Source organism: Bufo bufo, chromosome 2 (assembly GCF_905171765.1).
Source record: "Bufo bufo chromosome 2, aBufBuf1.1, whole genome shotgun sequence".
NCBI lineage: Eukaryota > Metazoa > Chordata > Amphibia > Anura > Bufonidae > Bufo > Bufo bufo.
This window is the reverse complement of record NC_053390.1, coordinates 408,970,999-408,989,026: the sequence shown is the minus strand read 5'-3', so window position 1 is coordinate 408,989,026 and position 18,028 is coordinate 408,970,999. Positions and strand designations below refer to the sequence as shown.

At 40.3% G+C, this 18,028-nt stretch overlaps 1 protein-coding gene across 1 annotated transcript in view; it reads right to left on the bottom strand.

Annotated features, from left to right (window-relative positions):
- GRIN3A (glutamate ionotropic receptor NMDA type subunit 3A) overlaps positions 1-18,028 on the bottom strand; it is a 402,162-nt gene that overhangs the window by 250,985 nt on the left and 133,149 nt on the right. Inside the window, exon 2 of the mRNA XM_040417275.1 lies at positions 4,153-4,757. Coding sequence (XP_040273209.1) covers positions 4,153-4,757 — 605 coding nt within the window. The remainder of the gene's footprint in view (positions 1-4,152; positions 4,758-18,028) is intronic.

Below are 18,028 nucleotides of genomic sequence, written 5' to 3'. Positions count from 1 at the left end.
TCAATGACAGGCCTAACCTTGAACACACGGTCAAATGTCGGGTCATTTTGGTGTGGGCACTGTGCATTGTCATTGTAGCGTAGGAATTTCCGAATTGACTGAAATCGCATCATGGTCTTACTGTAAATTGGAGACTGGTAGAAAATGTCCGAACTCCAATATTGTCTAACGTTTGGCTTCTTTACAATGCCCATATGCAGCACAAGTCCCCAAAACTTCATAATCTCTGCTGCACTTACTGGGGTCCAACCTAGGGGTCTAGCGTATGGCGATGTAGGGTTGTGATCAATGAATTGTTGGGCATATAAATTGGTTTGGGCCACCATTACATTTACAAAATCTTGAGAGAAGAAGATATATATATATATATATATATATATATATACAGTTGCAAGAAAAAGTATGTGAACCCTTTGGAATGATATGGATTTCTGCACAAATTGGTCATAAAATGTGATCTGATCTTCATCTAAGTCACAACAATAGACAATCACAGTCTGCTTAAACTAATAACACACAAAGAATTAAATGTTACCATGTTTTTATTGAACACACCATGCAAACATTCACAGTGCAGGTGGAAAAAGTATGTGAACCCTTGGATTTAATAACTGGTTGAACCTCCTTTGGCAGCAACAACCAAACGTTTCCTGTAGTTGCATATCAGACGTGCACAACGGTCAGGAGTAATTCTTGACCATTCCTCTTTACAGAACTGTTTCAGTTCAGCAATATTCTTGGGATGTCTGGTGTGAATCACTTTCTTGAGGTCATGCCACAGCATCTCAATCGGGTTGAGGTCAGGACTCTGACTGGGCCACTCCAGAAGGCGTATTTTCTTCTGTTTAAGCCATTCTCTTGTTGATTTACTTCTATGCTTTGCGTTGTCCTGTTGCAACACCCATTTTCTGTTGAGCTTCAGCTGGTGGCCAGATGGCCTTAAGTTCTCCTGCAAAACGTCTTGATAAACTTGGGAATTCATTTTTCCTTCGATGATAGCAATCCGTCCAGGCCCTGACGCAGCAAAGCAGCCCCAAACCATGATGCCCCCCACCACCATACTTCACAGTTGGGATGAGGTTTTGATGTTGGTGCGCTGTGCCTCTTTTTCTCCACACAATGCGCCAGATTTATCATTAGCTCAAGTCAAAATAATGGAGTGAAAAAGTTGCAAATTTTTGCACAATCGCTTAAACTGCGCAAAAAATTGCGACTTTATTGGCTCTGCACTATGCTCGCCAGTTTTCTGAAAGTGGGCGTGTTTTCTTATGTAAATGAATCTCTAGACAGATTTACTATTGCGACTATTTAAAAAGTCGCAAAAAAGTCACACAAAAAATGCGCAATTTCACTCCAGTGAGGACCATGCTTATCTTATGCAACTTTTTAATAGAACAGGCGACTTTTTCAGAAAGACGTGCGACTTTTGTAAAGCTGCTTACTGACGGATAAACTGCTACCGTCAAACCACATTTATTACAGTCTTAAAGGGCCGATCATAAATCTGTATTGGCTAAAACTGACTTTAGCCATATGTGAAAGTGGAATGAGCTGTCAGAGTAATGATAAATCTGGCCCATAGTGTTGTGTGTTTCTTCCAAGCAACTCAACTTTGGTTTCATCTGTCCACAGAATATTTTGCCAGTACTGCTGTGGAACATCCAGGTGCTCTTGTGCAAACTGTAAACGTGCAACAATGTTTTTTTTGGACAGCAGTGGCTTCCTCTGGTATCCTCCCATGAAATCCATTCTTGTTTAGTGTTTTACTTATTGTAGATTCGCTGACAGGGATGTAAGCATATGCCAGAGACTTTTGTAAGTCTTTAGCTGACACTCTAGGATTCTTCTTCACCTTATTGAGCAGTCTGCGCTGTGCTCTTGCAGTCATCTTTACAGGACGGCCACTCCTAGGGAGAGTAGCAGCAGTGCTGAACTTTCTCCATTTATATACAATTTGTCTTACCGTGGACTAATGAACAGCAAGGCTTTTGGAGATACTTTTATAACCCTTTATGCAAGTCAACAATTCTTAATCGTAGGTCTTATGGGAGCTTTTTTGTGCGAGGCATCATTCACATCAGGCAATGCTTCTTGTGAAAAGCAAACCCAGAACTGGTGTGTGTTTTTTATAGGGCAGGGCAGCTGTAACCAACACCTCCAATCTCATCTCATTGATTGGACTCCAGTTGGCTGACACCTCACTCCAATAAGCTCTTGGTCTAGGGGTTCACATACTTTTTCCACCTGCACTGTGAATGTTTACATGGTGTGTTCAATAAAAACATGGTAACATTTAATTCTTTGAGTGTTATTAGTTTAAGCAGACTGTGATTGTCTATTGTTGTGACTTCAGATCACATTTTATGACCAATTTGTGCAGAAATCCATATCATTCCAAAGGGTTCACATACTTTTTCTTGCAACTGTATATATAACTACTAGTAAACTGAGCAGACCGGTCAGAAAAATGGATGCAGGACGCATGCACGCACACATATATTAAGTGCGTGCAAAAATCTACACTAACACTACCTAAAATTGATTTCTATTTAACATAATGTATTTTTTACACCAAAAGAAAGAAAACTGAGCAATAAAAAAAATGGTACTTATTGGTGCTCAGGGTGCAGAAGGCATGCAAGCTGACGTCTGGTGCGTCCGTGCAGACACTGCAGTATAAAAATTTACTGCAGATACAAAAAAAAAAGAACACTAAAAATCAACTTATATATATATATATGTAAGATTCTAATTATTATGTAAAAAAAAAAAAAGCACAGATGAAAAAAAAAATATCGGCACCAAAAAAAATTGGTGCTGAACAGTGGATTACGGACTAATCAGCGCTTGGCGTTCACATCTCGCACACAGAAAAAGTGGTGCAGAGTAGGAAAAAGAAAAAAAGCCAGATAATAGTGACAAAAAAAGTTACAATTTGTTTGCCGTAGGCAAAATAGGAAGGGCGGGAGGGGTAGGGGGGAGGGATTAGGGCTTGGGAAGGGGGGTGGATTAGGGATATAGAAATTCTGCTGCAAGAAAAAAATTAAATCACTGCAGCAGATGTTCCAGATATTCTTCTTCTTTTCTACTAGTAAGCAGTGGTGGTGCACCACAAGTCCCAGCAAGCCAACAAGCAGCACAGAAAAGCACAGAACCTCTCTGCACGCAGTTACCAGCTAGGTTCAGCTCTTTCCTATGCTGCTATAGCGCTGCCATTGGCTGGAGCATTGTTCTAGCCAATCGCTGAGCTGGCAGGGGATGCCAAACACTGAAGTCCCCTGACTGACCTCAAAGAAGACCGGTGCTGACTAGTTCAGCACCGGTTACCTCCCCATGACTTCACTTCCCCCACCCCGCCCCGCAGCTTACTTCTGCTTCCGGCGCTGCAATGTGCCGGTCTTCATTGACTGGCCAATTGCAGGGCTTGGAGCTGCAGGGGGGCGGAAAGACACCATGATGCCCTTACCTGGCATGGATGCCTGCCAGTAAGAGCAGCCATGGTGCCCCGATTCCCCCGCGATCCTGCCCCAGCACCCAGCGGACCTTGCGCCGTACATGTACGTCGCTGGTCCTTAAGGGGTTAACTGAATTTGCTGAAATAATTCACAGATTCTCCTGACCACCTTGCTCTATTTTAAAATGCTTCTACAATTAATAGGAATCATTTGATTAATATTATTATATTGAAAGCTAGGCTATTCTTCACCCAGAGTAACAATTTACTGAAAGAACATGTCCAAAGAAGGAACAAATTGCTGCTGAATGTACAGCTGAATGTAAAAGTCCATCAAGAAGTGGGAGATGATAAGTACTGACTTGATAGTCTGTTTTGATCTTTCTAGACAGAGAATATTTGTGTGGAGAAAAAGGGCAATTTCTGTCATAGGCTATATTACAACGTTTCTTATATTCACCTACACAATTGATAAATGGAACATTTTGTGACTAGTGAACATTTTGATATCATATATGTGTTTGAATGAAATCAAACATGGCTTAGTTTTACTTTACTTCTCCTAAATGCCAGCCAGCAATTCAAGTTATGTCATCCTTCGTAAGTTCTGTTCCATATTTTATACCTGATAAATTCTTATATCTGTTGAGTGATTTATTGTCCTATAGGGATTACTGTAACACATTATTTAGTCATACCTGGATAAGTATTGGCCAGATGTAAGATTCAAGCTGTCTCTGCTCATGCAGTTCATTGTGCTGGGAATAAGCGCCAACTCTGGTTGATCCATTGTAGCTGTGGCAACTGCTCTGGCTATTAGTTCCATTGCATCTTGCACATAGTGTTCAAAATAGGAAGCAGCAGTTGTCCCATGAGCAATCAGACCCAAAGGCAATCCTTCAGTCTTCAATTCATCAACATTTTGGGAGTCTCCAAAAATCCAATAAAATTCGGGTAATGCTATTCCATACTGAGCAGTTGTTTCAAAAATTCGTCTTGTGTCTTCCATATCACAACCAAACATAACGATAGTAGATGTGGTGTCCTTTATACTTTCTAGGTTGAATTGTAGGTAGCTCATAACATCATTAGTCAGGGTGAGCTTTACTGTGATATTTAGAATTGATCCAAGGTGAAATCTGGAATTATTTTGTGCTAGCGTGAGGAAATCTGTTATATTCCAGTCTTCTTGGCATAGGAGTATGCTATAGTTGTACCAGTTGTTCATCGTAAGTATGGAGAGAGTGACATCGGCATTGGAAGTTAGGGAATTTTCAATGCTGAGCTGCAGGTGAAGAGGATTCTGCATTACAAATAAAAAACAAGCGTTAAGTTTTTTTATTTTGGAATTGCAGTGCTGTATTATTGCATTACTACATTTAAACTCCTCATTAAAATACATGGCACAGTTTGAATTGAATGCCTCTATCAGTCAACTTTCTTAAGATCAGAGGATAGTTAGGTTGCCATTAAATTGTTGGAAGCCACTTTTAACTTACATCAAACAAGGGAGTGCTAAGCACTGAGGAGTCTATCTATCAAAGTATCCATTCTTTGCTTTTAAGCATCAGTCAAGGCTCTGGCCAGGATTCAAAGGCTAAAAACTGACTACAGCACAAATTGTACTTCAATCCTAGTTTTAGATTTCATGGACCGTCTCATTTGTACCAATCTTTCCACATCATTTGCAGATGTCCTAATACATTGTTATTTCATCTTGCATTTCACAGAGTGTGTTGTAACATTTTTGGAATTTATAACTGTAAAAACAATTTAATATGTTTTCCGCTATAAGTTACTTAAATAAACCTTTGGACAAATGGATTAAAATGGAACATTAAAGGGATTTTCCCATACAAAAAAATTAAGGGGGAGATTTATCAAACTGGTGTAGAACTGGCTTATTTGCCCATAACAAATCATTTTCCAAAGTAGCTTTAAAAAATGAAAGTTGGAATCTGGTTGGTTGCTATGGACAACTAAGCCAGTTCTAATTTACACCAGTTTGATAACTCTCCCCCTAAGATTTAAATTTCTGAGTTTACACCCCCATTGATAATCTATTGGTAACAGTGGCTTCAATTTACAACTCTCACTCTGGAGGGCCCAGGATATCTGTTCATTATAATCTACAGGAGAATATGGTAGCAAATGTTCAATTATCCTGCAGTGCCACCACCGGAGACATGAAGTATTAAGTTAAACTCAATAGGCTATCCTTGCAATCCATGATTACCTAAAGAAGGCCACAAGGCCCAAGAGAACGGCAATAATGTGCACATCCACAAACTTTAAAATAGAGCAATTTTAATGACTACAAAGACACAGAAACATGATTTAAAAATTGTATACAATGCATCATGTGCTGGTGAAAGGAAAACCAAGCACAGACCCAGTGTCCACCAAAGTCCACAAATAGGCACACAGTATATATAGTCCGAGACAGAATGACATACAATGTTAAACCCAAGCAAACCGGTTCACAATAGATAGATGATAATGTGGCATCAAAAAATAACATTAAATAATATCTGAAAGGAATAAAAAATGTGAGGCTTGGACTATAAGGGTGGATATGGGTCACAGAGATCGCGCCCCAGGATGTTAATTTGTTTTGCAGACAACTTTGCTTTAAATCTCTTTTTGATCAACCCACCATTGTACATCAGCTCCCTGATGATGAGATCTTATGGATAGCCTCAAAGAAAATGAGTCTGACATAGGTAGATGACAGTTTACATTGCGTAAACCTTCAATGATTACTCCCACCCTTTGCCTTTTTTCTAACATTAATTTATTTTTTCAGGCTATGTTGTGGGAAATCAGGAGATTACAAACAAATCCTGTAAGAAACAAAAACCTGAATAATTTGGAACTGATGGCCATTAAGAAATTACAAAAGAAGTCTACATTCATCATCAAGGAGGATGACAAAGGAGGTAATGTGGTTCTATGGGATATTAACCTTTTATATGATTGAAGCCAAAAGACAATTGGAAAACCGTCACTTTTATACTCCTTAACCTACAGATCCAACGTCAATTTTCAAGACTAAGTTAGATAGGCTTCTTCAGTCTGCATTCCAAATGAATATCATCACTAAGAAAGAGTTGACTTTCTTGGAAGTTAAAAGTCCGGTGGTACCTACATTTTATATGCTTCCTAAAGTACATAAAAATTTGAATAACCCTCAAGGACACTCTATAGTGGCTCGTATAGGTGGTTTATGTGAACAAGCCTGTATTTATTTGGATTTTTTTCTGCAACCAATTGTTTTAGGTCTCAATTCTTATCTGAGAGATTTTTTGCATTTGATAGAAAATCTTCAAGATATCAAACTTCCTCCGAACACTCTGATTCTTACTTGTGGTCTTGAATCACTTTATTCCAACATAGCACATGTTGATGGGGTTGCCGCAGTTCAATACTTCCTTACAAAATCCACGCAGGGGGACTCTGTACACCATACTTTTCTGGTAAGTCTTTTGGAGTTTGTTTTACATGCTATGGTATAGTTTTATTGATGATGTTCTAATTTTTTGGCAGGGTACACGTAAGAGTGCGATGATTTTGTGACAACCCTCAACAATAATTCTTTCAACATCACACTAACCCACAGGATTTCTGAGACATCGATTGATGTTTTGTATTTACAGATTCATTTGGATGGTACGGAGGTTCAGACTTTGTTGTATTGTAAGGAAACAGCCACTAATAGTCTTTTGCATTATAACAGTTTCCATCCTTATCATTTACGTAAAGGAATACATAAGGGACAATTTTTGAGACTTCGTCGTAACTGTACAACTATTCAAGATTTTCATGCTGCCTTTTTTTTCGCACCTTTTTTTTCTTTTTTTGTATTCACAGGCACATGATTGGCACAATTATTGGACATTATTTCACTCTTATAATGGATCCTCTTGAACCTCTTTCTTACCCGATGTCCTGTCTCATGAATACTTATTGTATACTTACTTGGAGGCAAATGATTTGCATAATATTAGATATCATTCTATTCTTACTACTCGCTTTCTCCATTATATAGTGGATCCACTGAAGCTTTCTGGTCCCTGGCTGCTATTACTTATTTTACATGAATTAAAGAAAGAAGAGGAGAAAAAGAGAAAAAGAAAAAATTAACACAGACATTTACCCCTGAGGAAGCCAGACGGTACCGGCGATACGCGTGGGGCACGATCTTCGTGACCCATATCCACCCTTATAGTCTTAGCCTCACTTTTTTTTATTCCTTTCAGGTATTATTTTATGCTATTTTTTGATGCCACATTATCATCCATCTATTGTGAACCTGTTTGTTTGGGTTTAACATTGTATGTCATTCTGTCATGGACTATATACACTGTGTCCCTATTTGTGGACTTTGGTGGACACTGAGTCTGTGCTTGGTTTAACTTTCACCAGCACATGATGTATTGTATACAATTTTTAAATCATGTTTGTGTGTCTTTGTAGTCCAATAAAATTGCTCTAGTTTACAATTTGTGGATGTGCACATTATTGCCGTTCTCTTGGGCCTTGTGGCCTTCTTTGGGTAATTTTGGTGTTGTATTTGAACCATCAGTGCACTCCCTTTCTATTTTAGTGTGCCCCCCATATTTATTGTTATTTAATATCCTTGCAATCCATGTACATGCTGGGTCTTTAAGAGACAAAGATGCTATCTGAAGCCTTTCTCCATTATAGCGAATAAATGAGGGTCATAAATGAGGATCTTACCTCTGCTCAAAAAACTCTAGTACTGTATCTGACAAACAGGTTTAATAAAGTAGCCCCTTTCATATGAAACATTTATAACCAATAATATTGTTACATTAAAAGTGCTCATTTATAATCAGTTGCCAAATACGCATGAAGCTATGCAAATCATATTTAGTTATTTTGTGATAAAGAGCTATGACATAAATGTTTAAGAACTAGTGTTGATCTCGAATATTCTACTCACAAATTTTTTGCGCAAATATTGGCACTTCGAGAATTCGCGAATATCTAGAATATAGTGCTATATCTTCCTAATCGCGAATATTCTAGATTTTTTTTTCATCAGCATCCATGATCCCTCATTGCTTCTTGCTTGTGGGCCAATTAGAAGGCTGCAGTATCTTTGACTTTAGGAGTAGTGTTGATCGCGAATTATCGTATTGCGAATTTGTATTGCAAATTTTCCAATTGCCGATTTTCGCAATCAAGAAAATAATGACTGGATATCACGAATTCTCGAATATATGACGTATATTCTCCCAAATATTTGTGAAATATCGCAAATTTGAATATTGCCCCTGCCGCTCATCACTGTTAAGGACTAAGGAAAATACTATCCTGCAAGGGCTTTCCATTCTGGTAATTGCCGGGCTGCACCTCTACTTGGTACTACCAACTGGATGGCGCTGTGCTTGGTACTGGCTCTGTCTTTTAAGTCAGTTTCTTTTTGGCGACATATCTAATTTTTCCAACGTAGCTTACAAGAATGTACTTTATTCACTATCTATCTATCTACCTATCTATCTATTACCTATTATCTGTCTGTCTATCTATCTCATATCTAAACATCAAATAAAATACGACAGCACACTGTTATACAATAGAACTAGGGATTAGGGATTATTTTGGATTACAATGGTACTATACCTACTACGCATGAAAAATGGAAGCTCTTTGTGCACATTTTTGATCAAAGATGTCTCAAGCCCATCTACCAACGTCAAGGTGGCTTCTGCAGATGGGTACCAACACCAACAGAAGTGCCTCTCCTGGACCTAATTTAAGCCTAGTATAAAAGAGTATAAATATAGCTGTTTGCTAAACCACCTTGAATATTGTAGGCTTAAATTAGGTCCAAGAGAGGCAGTTCTGTTAGTAGAATGGCCCGACACACCTTTGATCAAAAATCTGCACAAAGAGCTTCCATTTTTTCATGTATAGTAGGTATAGTAATAATGTAATCCAGATTAATCTCTAATCCTTAGTTCATTTGTTTGCATGTCTGACAGTGTGCTCCTGAGTTGCTGTTTGTATGTAGCTTTATGGATGTGCACCTGTGACTTTGGAAGTGCTAGTCTATATTTTCTTGCAGTGTGTTTGGAGAGTAGCTGCCTTCTTTAAGACTGAACACTCCCTGCCCATCTGCCCAGGACTTCTAAGCAGAGTATAAATATAGCTGAGCAGACTGATTTATAGTTTTATGGGAAAAGATTCAGTATAACATGTATGTCATTCATTTATATTCCTGCTCATTCTGGACTTTGTAGTCAAGGAGGCGGTTCTATCAGTGATTGACAGCTATCTCTGTATACACAGTCATAGAGGGAAGGCTTTCAGTCACTGATAGGACCGTCTCCTTGACTTCAGTCAGTGACTGACATCTATCTCTGTATACACAGTCATAGAGGGAAGGCTGTCAGTCACTGATAGGACCGTCTCCTTGACATCAGTCAGTGACTGACAGCTATCTCTGTATACACAGTCATAGAGGGAAGGCTGTCAGTCACTGATAGGACTGTCTCCTTGACTTCAGTCAGTGATTGACAGCTATCTCTGTATACACAGTCATAGAGGGAAGGCTGTCAGTCACTGATAAGACTGTCTCCTTGACATCAGTCAGTGACTGACAGCTATCTCTGTGTACACAGTCATAGAGGGAAGTTTGTCAGTCACTAGTAGGTCCGTCTCCTTGACTTCAGTCAGTGACTGACAGCTATCTTTGTATACACAGTCATAGAGGGAAGGTCCTATCAGTGACTGACAGCTATCTCTGTATACACAGTCATAGAGGGAAGGCTGTCAGTCACTGATAGGACCGTCTCCTTGACTTCAGTCAGTGACTGACAGCTATCTCTGTATACACAGTCATAGAGGGAAGGCTGTCAGTCACTGATAGGACGTCTCCTTGACTTCAGTCAGTGACTGACACCTATCTCTGTATACACAGTCATAGAGGGAAGTTTGTCAGTCACTAGTAGGTCCATCTCCTTGACTTCAGTTAGTGACTGACAGCTATCTCTGTATACACAGTCATAGAGGGAAGTTTGTCAGTCACTAGTAGGTCCGTCTCCTTGACTTCAGTCAGTGACTGACAGCTATCTCTGTATACACAGTCATAGAGGGAAGGCTCTCAATCACTGATAGGACCGTCTCCTTGACTTCAGTCAGTGACTGACATCTATCTCTGTATACACAGTCATAGAGGGAAGGTCCTATCAGTGACTGACAGCTATCTCTGTATACACAGTCACAGAGGGAAGGCTGTCAGTCACTGATAGGACCGTCTCCTTGACTTCAGTCAGTGACTGACAGCTATCTTTGTATACACAGTCATAGAGGGAAGGTCCTATCAGTGACTGACAGCTATCTCTGTATACACAGTCACAGAGGGAAGGCTGTCAGTCACTGATAGGACCGTCTCCTTGACTTCAGTCAGTGACTGACAGCTATCTCTGTATACACAGTCATAGAGGGAAGGCTGTCAGTCACTGATAGGACGTCTCCTTGACTTCAGTCAGTGACTGACACCTATCTCTATATACACAGTCATAGAGGGAAGGCTGTCAGTCACTGATAGGACCGCCTCCTTGACTTCAGTCAGTGACTGACAGCTATCTCTGTATACACAGTCATAGAGGGAAGTTTGTCAGTCACTAGTAGGTCCGTCTCCTTGACTTCAGTCAGTGACTGACAGCTATCTCTGTATACACAGTCATAGAGGGAAGGTCCTATCAGTGACTGACAGCTATCTCTGTATACACAGTCACAGAGTGAAGGCTGTCAGTCACTGATAGGACCGTCTCCTTGACTTCAGTCAGTGACTGACAGCTATCTCTGTATACACAGTCATAGAGGGAAGTTTGTCAGTCACTAGTAGGTCCATCTCCTTGACTTCAGTTAGTGACTGACAGCTATCTCTGTATACACAGTCATAGAGGGAAGTTTGTCAGTCACTAGTAGGTCCGTCTCCTTGACTTCAGTCAGTGACTGACAGCTATCTCTGTATACACAGTCATAGAGGGAAGGCTCTCAATCACTGATAGGACCGTCTCCTTGACTTCAGTCAGTGATTGACATCTATCTCTGTATACACAGTCATAGAGGGAAGGCTGTCAGTCACTGATAGGACCGTCTCCTTTACTTCAGTCAGTGACTGACAGCTGTCTCTGTATACACAGTCATAGAGGGAAGGCTGTCAGTCACTGATAGGACCGTCTCCTTGACTTCAGTCAGTGACTGACATCTATCTCTATATACACAGTCATAGAGGGAAGGCTGTCAGTCACTGATAGGACTGTCTCCTTGACATCAGTCAGTGACTGACATCTATCTCTGTATACACAGTCATAGAGGGAAGGCTGTCAGTCACTGATAGGACCGTCTCCTTGACTTCAGTCAGTGACTGACATCTATCTCTGTATACACAGTCATAGAGGGAAGGCTGTCAGTCACTGATAGGACCGTCTCCTTGACTTCAGTCAGTGACTGACATCTATCTCTATATACACAGTCATAGAGGGAAGGCTGTCAGTCACTGATAGGACTGTCTCCTTGACATCAGTCAGTGACTGACATCTATCTCTGTATACACAGTCATAGAGGGAAAGCTGTCAGTCACTGATAGGACCGTCTCCTTGACTTCAGTCAGTGACTGACATCTATCTCTGTATACACAGTCATAGAGGGAAGGCTGTCAGTCACTGATAGGACCGTCTCCTTTACTTTAAAGCCCAGAGGGAGAAGGAATTAAAATGTATAAATTACAAGTTATTCAAAATCTTTCCCATAAAACTATATCAATCTGCTCAGCTCCTCCCGCTCTATAACATGATGCCTACAGATTGATCTTTTCCCATGTTTAACATTACAGATTCCCTTTAAATAAAATATAAATCTTCATTTCTATAGTACTATAATTATGTATGTATGTATGTATGTAAATATATGTAAAATTCCAGAAGACTATAAAGGTTTTTCTTTCAAAAGTCCAAAAAGGTCAATAAACATTAACAGAAAATTTTCTTCGATTGATCGAATGCATGAAATTGGTGAGGTGCCGCACATTTCTGAGAATTGTTCGTACATATTTCTTGTTTTACACGGCTAGTGTACTGTATCTACAGAATCTTTACAGCTTGAGTGTGAAAACCATCTACAGGCATATACGTATCAGGGGCCGCTGACATGATCTGACCTGACTGCACGAAGAAAAGTTAACCAGATTCTGTATACATAACAGACAGGCTTATTGAAAGAGCAAGATGCCAATTTGTGACAATATATTCCCCCCTTTTTATATACACCAAGTTAATTGGATTTGTATTGAACCGGCGGCAACAGAAAAGTCCACCACTTATCAAAGGCAGCTTCTATTTCGCAAGATATCTTTTTTTTTTTTTTTTTTCATGAGTAATAAGAGCTAGCAATAATGTTATTTTCACTTGGATACAAAACACCTCTTCGATATTTTGTAACCTGGAACAAAAACACTTTATCTGTCTACAGATGTAGAAAGCACAGAACAAATGGACATGGTACAACTGCTCTACACTGCGTGCAGAATTATTAGGCAAATGAGTATTTTGACCACATCATCCTCTTTATGCATGTTGTCTTACTCCAAGCTGTATAGGCTCGAAAGCCTACTACCAATTAAGCATATTAGGTGATGTGCATCTCTGTAATGAGAAGGGGTGTGGTCTAATGACATCAACACCCTATATTAGGTGTGCATAATTATTAGGCAACTTCCTTTCCTTTGGCAAAATGGGTCAAAAGAAGGACTTGACAGGCTCAGAAAAGTCAAAAATAGTGAGATATCTTGCAGAGGGATGCAGCACTCTTAAAATTGCAAAGCTTCTGAAGCGTGATCATCGAACAATCAAGCGTTTCATTCAAAATAGTCAACAGGGTCGCAAGAAGCGTGTGGAAAAACCAAGGCGCAAAATAACTGCCCATGAACTGAGAAAAGTCAAGCGTGCAGCTGCCAAGATGCCACTTGCCACCAGTTTGGCCATATTTCAGAGCTGCAACATCACTGGAGTGCCCAAAAGCACAAGGTGTGCAATACTCAGAGACATGGCCAAGGTAAGAAAGGCTGAAAGACGACCACCACTGAACAAGACTCACAAGCTGAAACGTCAAGACTGGGCCAAGAAATATCTCAAGACTGATTTTTCTAAGGTTTTATGGACTGATGAAATGAGAGTGAGTCTTGATGGGCCAGATGGATGGGCCCGTGGCTGGATTGGTAAAGGGCAGAGAGCTCCAGTCCGACTCAGACGCCAGCAAGGTGGAGGTGGAGTACTGGTTTGGGCTGGTATCATCAAAGATGAGCTTGTGGGGCCTTTTCGGGTTGAGGATGGAGTCAAGCTCAACTCCCAGTCCTACTGCCAGTTTCTGGAAGACACCTTCTTCAAGCAGTGGTACAGGAAGAAGTCTGCATCCTTCAAGAAAAACATGATTTTCATGCAGGACAATGCTCCATCACACGCGTCCAAGTACTCCACAGCGTGGCTGGCAAGAAAGGGTATAAAAGAAGAAAATCTAATGACATGGCCTCCTTGTTCACCTGATCTGAACCCCATTGAGAACCTGGGGTCCATCATCAAATGTGAGATTTACAAGGAGGGAAAACAGTACACCTCTCTGAACAGTGTCTGGGAGGCTGTGGTTGCTGCTGCACGCAATGTTGATGGTGAACAGATCAAAACACTGACAGAATCCATGGATGGCAGGCTTTTGAGTGTCCTTGCAAAGAAATGTGGCTATATTGGTCACTGATTTGTTTTTGAATGTCAGAAATGTATATTTGTGAATGTTGAGATGTTCTATTGGTTTCACTGGTAAAAATAAATAATTTAAATGGGTATATATTTGTTTTTTGTTAAGTTGCCTAATAATTATGCACAGTAATAGTCACCTGCACACACAGATATCCCCCTAAAATAGCTAAAACTAAAAACAAACTACAAACGACTTACAAAAATACTCAGCTTTGATATTAATGAGTTTTTTGGGTTCATTGAGAACATGGTTGTTGTTCAATAATAAAATTAATCCTCAAAAATACAACTTGCCTAATAATCCTGCACTCCCTGTATATACCAAGTGTGCCGCACATATACATAGTATTAGAATGGTCACGTTAATAGCCAGCGTTTCTATCCATATCTATCTATCTATTGCTCTATCTATCTATCTATCTATCTCATATCTATGTAAAGAAAAATCCAAGGCAGCACACAGATATCTGTGAAAAAAGGGTATTTTATTCACCCATGTGTAGACAGCAACGTTTCAGCTCACTCTACACTGCGTGCAGAATTATTAGGCAAATGAAGTATTTTGACCACATCATCCTCTTTATGCATGTTGTCTTACTCCAAGCTGTATAGGCTCGAAAGCCTACTACCAATTAAGCATATTAGGTGATGTGCATCTCTGTAATGAGAAGGGGTGTGGTCTAATGACATCAACACCCTATATTAGGTGTGCATAATTATTAGGCAACTTCCTTTCCTTTTGCAAAATGGGTCAAAAGAAGGACTTGACAGGCTCAGAAAAGTCAAAAATAGTGAGATATCTTGCAGAGGGATGCATCACTCCTAAAATTGCAAAGCTTCTGAAGCGTGATCATCGAACAATCAAGCGTTTCATTCAAAATAGTCAACAGGGTCGCAAGAAGCGTGTGGAAAAACCAAGGCGCAAGATAACTGCCCATAAACTGAGAAAAGTTAAGCGTGCAGCTGCCAAGATGCCACTTGCCACCAGTTTGGCCATATTTCAGAGCTGCAACATCACTGGAGTGCCCAAAAGCACAAGGTGTGCAATACTCAGAGACATGGCCAAGGTAAGAAAGGCTGAAAGATGACCACCACTGAACAATACACACAAGCTGAAACATCAAGACTGGGCCAAGAAATATCTCAAGACTGATTTTTCTAAGGTTTTATGGACTGATGAAATGAGAGTGAGTCTTGATGGGCCAGATGGATGGGCCCGTGGCTGGATTGTTAAAGGGCAGAGAGCTCCAGTCCGACTCAGACGCCAGCAAGGTGGAGGTGGAGTACTGGTTTGGGCTGGTATCATCAAAGATGAGCTTGTGGGGCCTTTTCGGGTTGAGGATGGAGTCAAGCTCAACTCCCAGTCCTACTGCCAGTTTCTGGAAGACACCTTCTTCAAGCAGTGGTACAGGAAGAAGTCTGCATCCTTCAAGAAAAACATGATTTTCATGCAGGACAATGCTCCATCACACGCGTCCAAGTACTCCACAGCGTGGCTGGCAAGAAAGGGTATAAAAGAAGAAAATCTAATGACATGGCCTCCTTGTTCACCTGATCTGAACCCCATTGAGAACCTGTGGTCCATCATCAAATGTGAGATTTACAAGGAGGGAAAACAGTACACCTCTCTGAACAGTGTCTGGGAGGCTGTGGTTGCTGCTGCACGCAATGTTGATGGTGAACAGATCAAAACACTGACAGAATCCATGGATGGCAGGCTTTTGAGTGTCCTTGCAAAGAAAGGTGGCTATATTGGTCACTGATTTGTTTTTGTTTTGTTTTTGAATGTCAGAAATGTATATTTGTGAATGTTGAAATGTTATATTGGTTTCACTGGTAAAAATAAATAATTGAAATGGGTATATATTTGTTTTTTGTTAAGTTGCCTAATAATTATGCACAGTAATAGTCACCTGCACACACAGATATCCCCCTAAAATAGCTAAAACTAAAAACAAACTAAAAACTACTTCCAAAAATATTCAGCTTTGATATTAATGAGTTTTTTGGGTTCATTGAGAACATGGTTGTTGTTCAATAATAAAATTAATCCTCAAAAATACAACTTGCCTAATAATTCTGCACTCCCTGTATGGAGCCTTTGTCAAGCCATAATACAAAGTGCAAAATCATGTGCTTATAAAGCATACAGTCAGGTTTCGTAAATTTTGGGACATCGACACAATTCTAATATTTTTGGCTCTATACACTACCACAATGGATTTGAAATTAAAAGAACAAGATGTGCTTTAACTGCAGACTGTCAGCTTTAATTTGAGGTTATTTACATCCAAATCAGGTGAACGGTGTAGGAATTACAACTGTTTGCATATGTGCCTCCCACTTGTTAAGGGACCAAAAGTATTGGGACAGAATAATAATCATAAATCAAACTTTCACTTTTTAATACTTGGTTGCAAATCCTTTGCAGTCAATTACAGCCTGAAGTCTGGAATGCATAGACATCACCAGACGCTGGGTTTCATCCCTGGTGATGCTCTGCCCGGCCTCTACTGCAACTGTCTTCAGTTCCTACTTGTTCTTGGGGCATTTTCCCTTCAGTTTTGTCTTCAGCAAGTGAAATGCATGCTCAATTGGATTCAGGTCAGGTGATTGACTTGGCCATTGCATAACATTCCACTTCTTTCCCTTAAAAATCGATTTGGTTGCTTTTGCATTATGCTTTGGGTCATTGTCCATCTGCACTGTGAAGCGCTATTCAATGAGTTCTGAAGCATTTGGCTGAATATGAACAGATAATATTGCCTGAAACACTTCAGAATTCATCCTGCTGCTTTTGTCAGCAGTCACATCATCAATAAATACAAGAGAACCAGCTCCATTGGCAGCCATACATGCCCACGCCATGACACTACTACCACCATGCTTCACTGATGAGGTGGTATGCTTAGGATCATGGGCAGTTCCTTTCCTTCTCCATACTCTTCTCTTCCCATCACTCTGATACAATTTGATCTTGGTCTCATCTGTCCATAGGATGTTGTTCCAGAACTGTGAAGGCTTTTTTAGATGTCGTTTGGCAAACTCTAATCTGGCCTTCCTGTTTTTGAGGCTCACCAATGGTTTACATCTTGTGGTGAACCCTCTGTATTTACTCTGGTGAAGTCTTCTCTTGATTGTTGACTTTGAAAACACATACACCTACCTCCTGGACAGTGTTCATGACCTGGCCAATTGTTGTGAAGGGTGTTTTCTTCACCAGAGAAAGAATTCTTCGGTCATCCACCACAGTTATTTTCCGTGGTCTTCCGGGTCTTTTGGTGTTGCTGAGCTCACCGGTGCGTTCCTTCTTTTTAAGAATGTTCCAAACAGTTGTTTTGGCCGCGCGTAATGTTTTTGCTAACTCTCTGATGGGTTTGTTTTGTTTTTTCAGCCTAATGATGGCTTGCTTCACTGATATTGACAGCTCTTTGGATCTCATCTTGAGAGTTGACAGCAACAGATTCCAAATGCAAATAGCACACTTGAAATGAACTCTGGACCTTCTATCTGCTCATTGTAATTGGGATAATGGGGGAATAACACACACCTGGCCATGGAACAGCTGAGAAGCCAATTGTCCCATTACTTTTGGTCCCTTAACAAGAGGGAGGCACATATACAAACTGTTGTAATTCCTACACCATTCACCTGATTTGGATGTAAATATCCTCAAATTAACCACCTCCGGACCGCCTAACGCACGGATGCGTCCGGAAGGTGGTTGATTCATTCCTCCTGGACGCATCCGTGCGTCATCTCGCGAGACGCGAGATTCTGGTCAGAG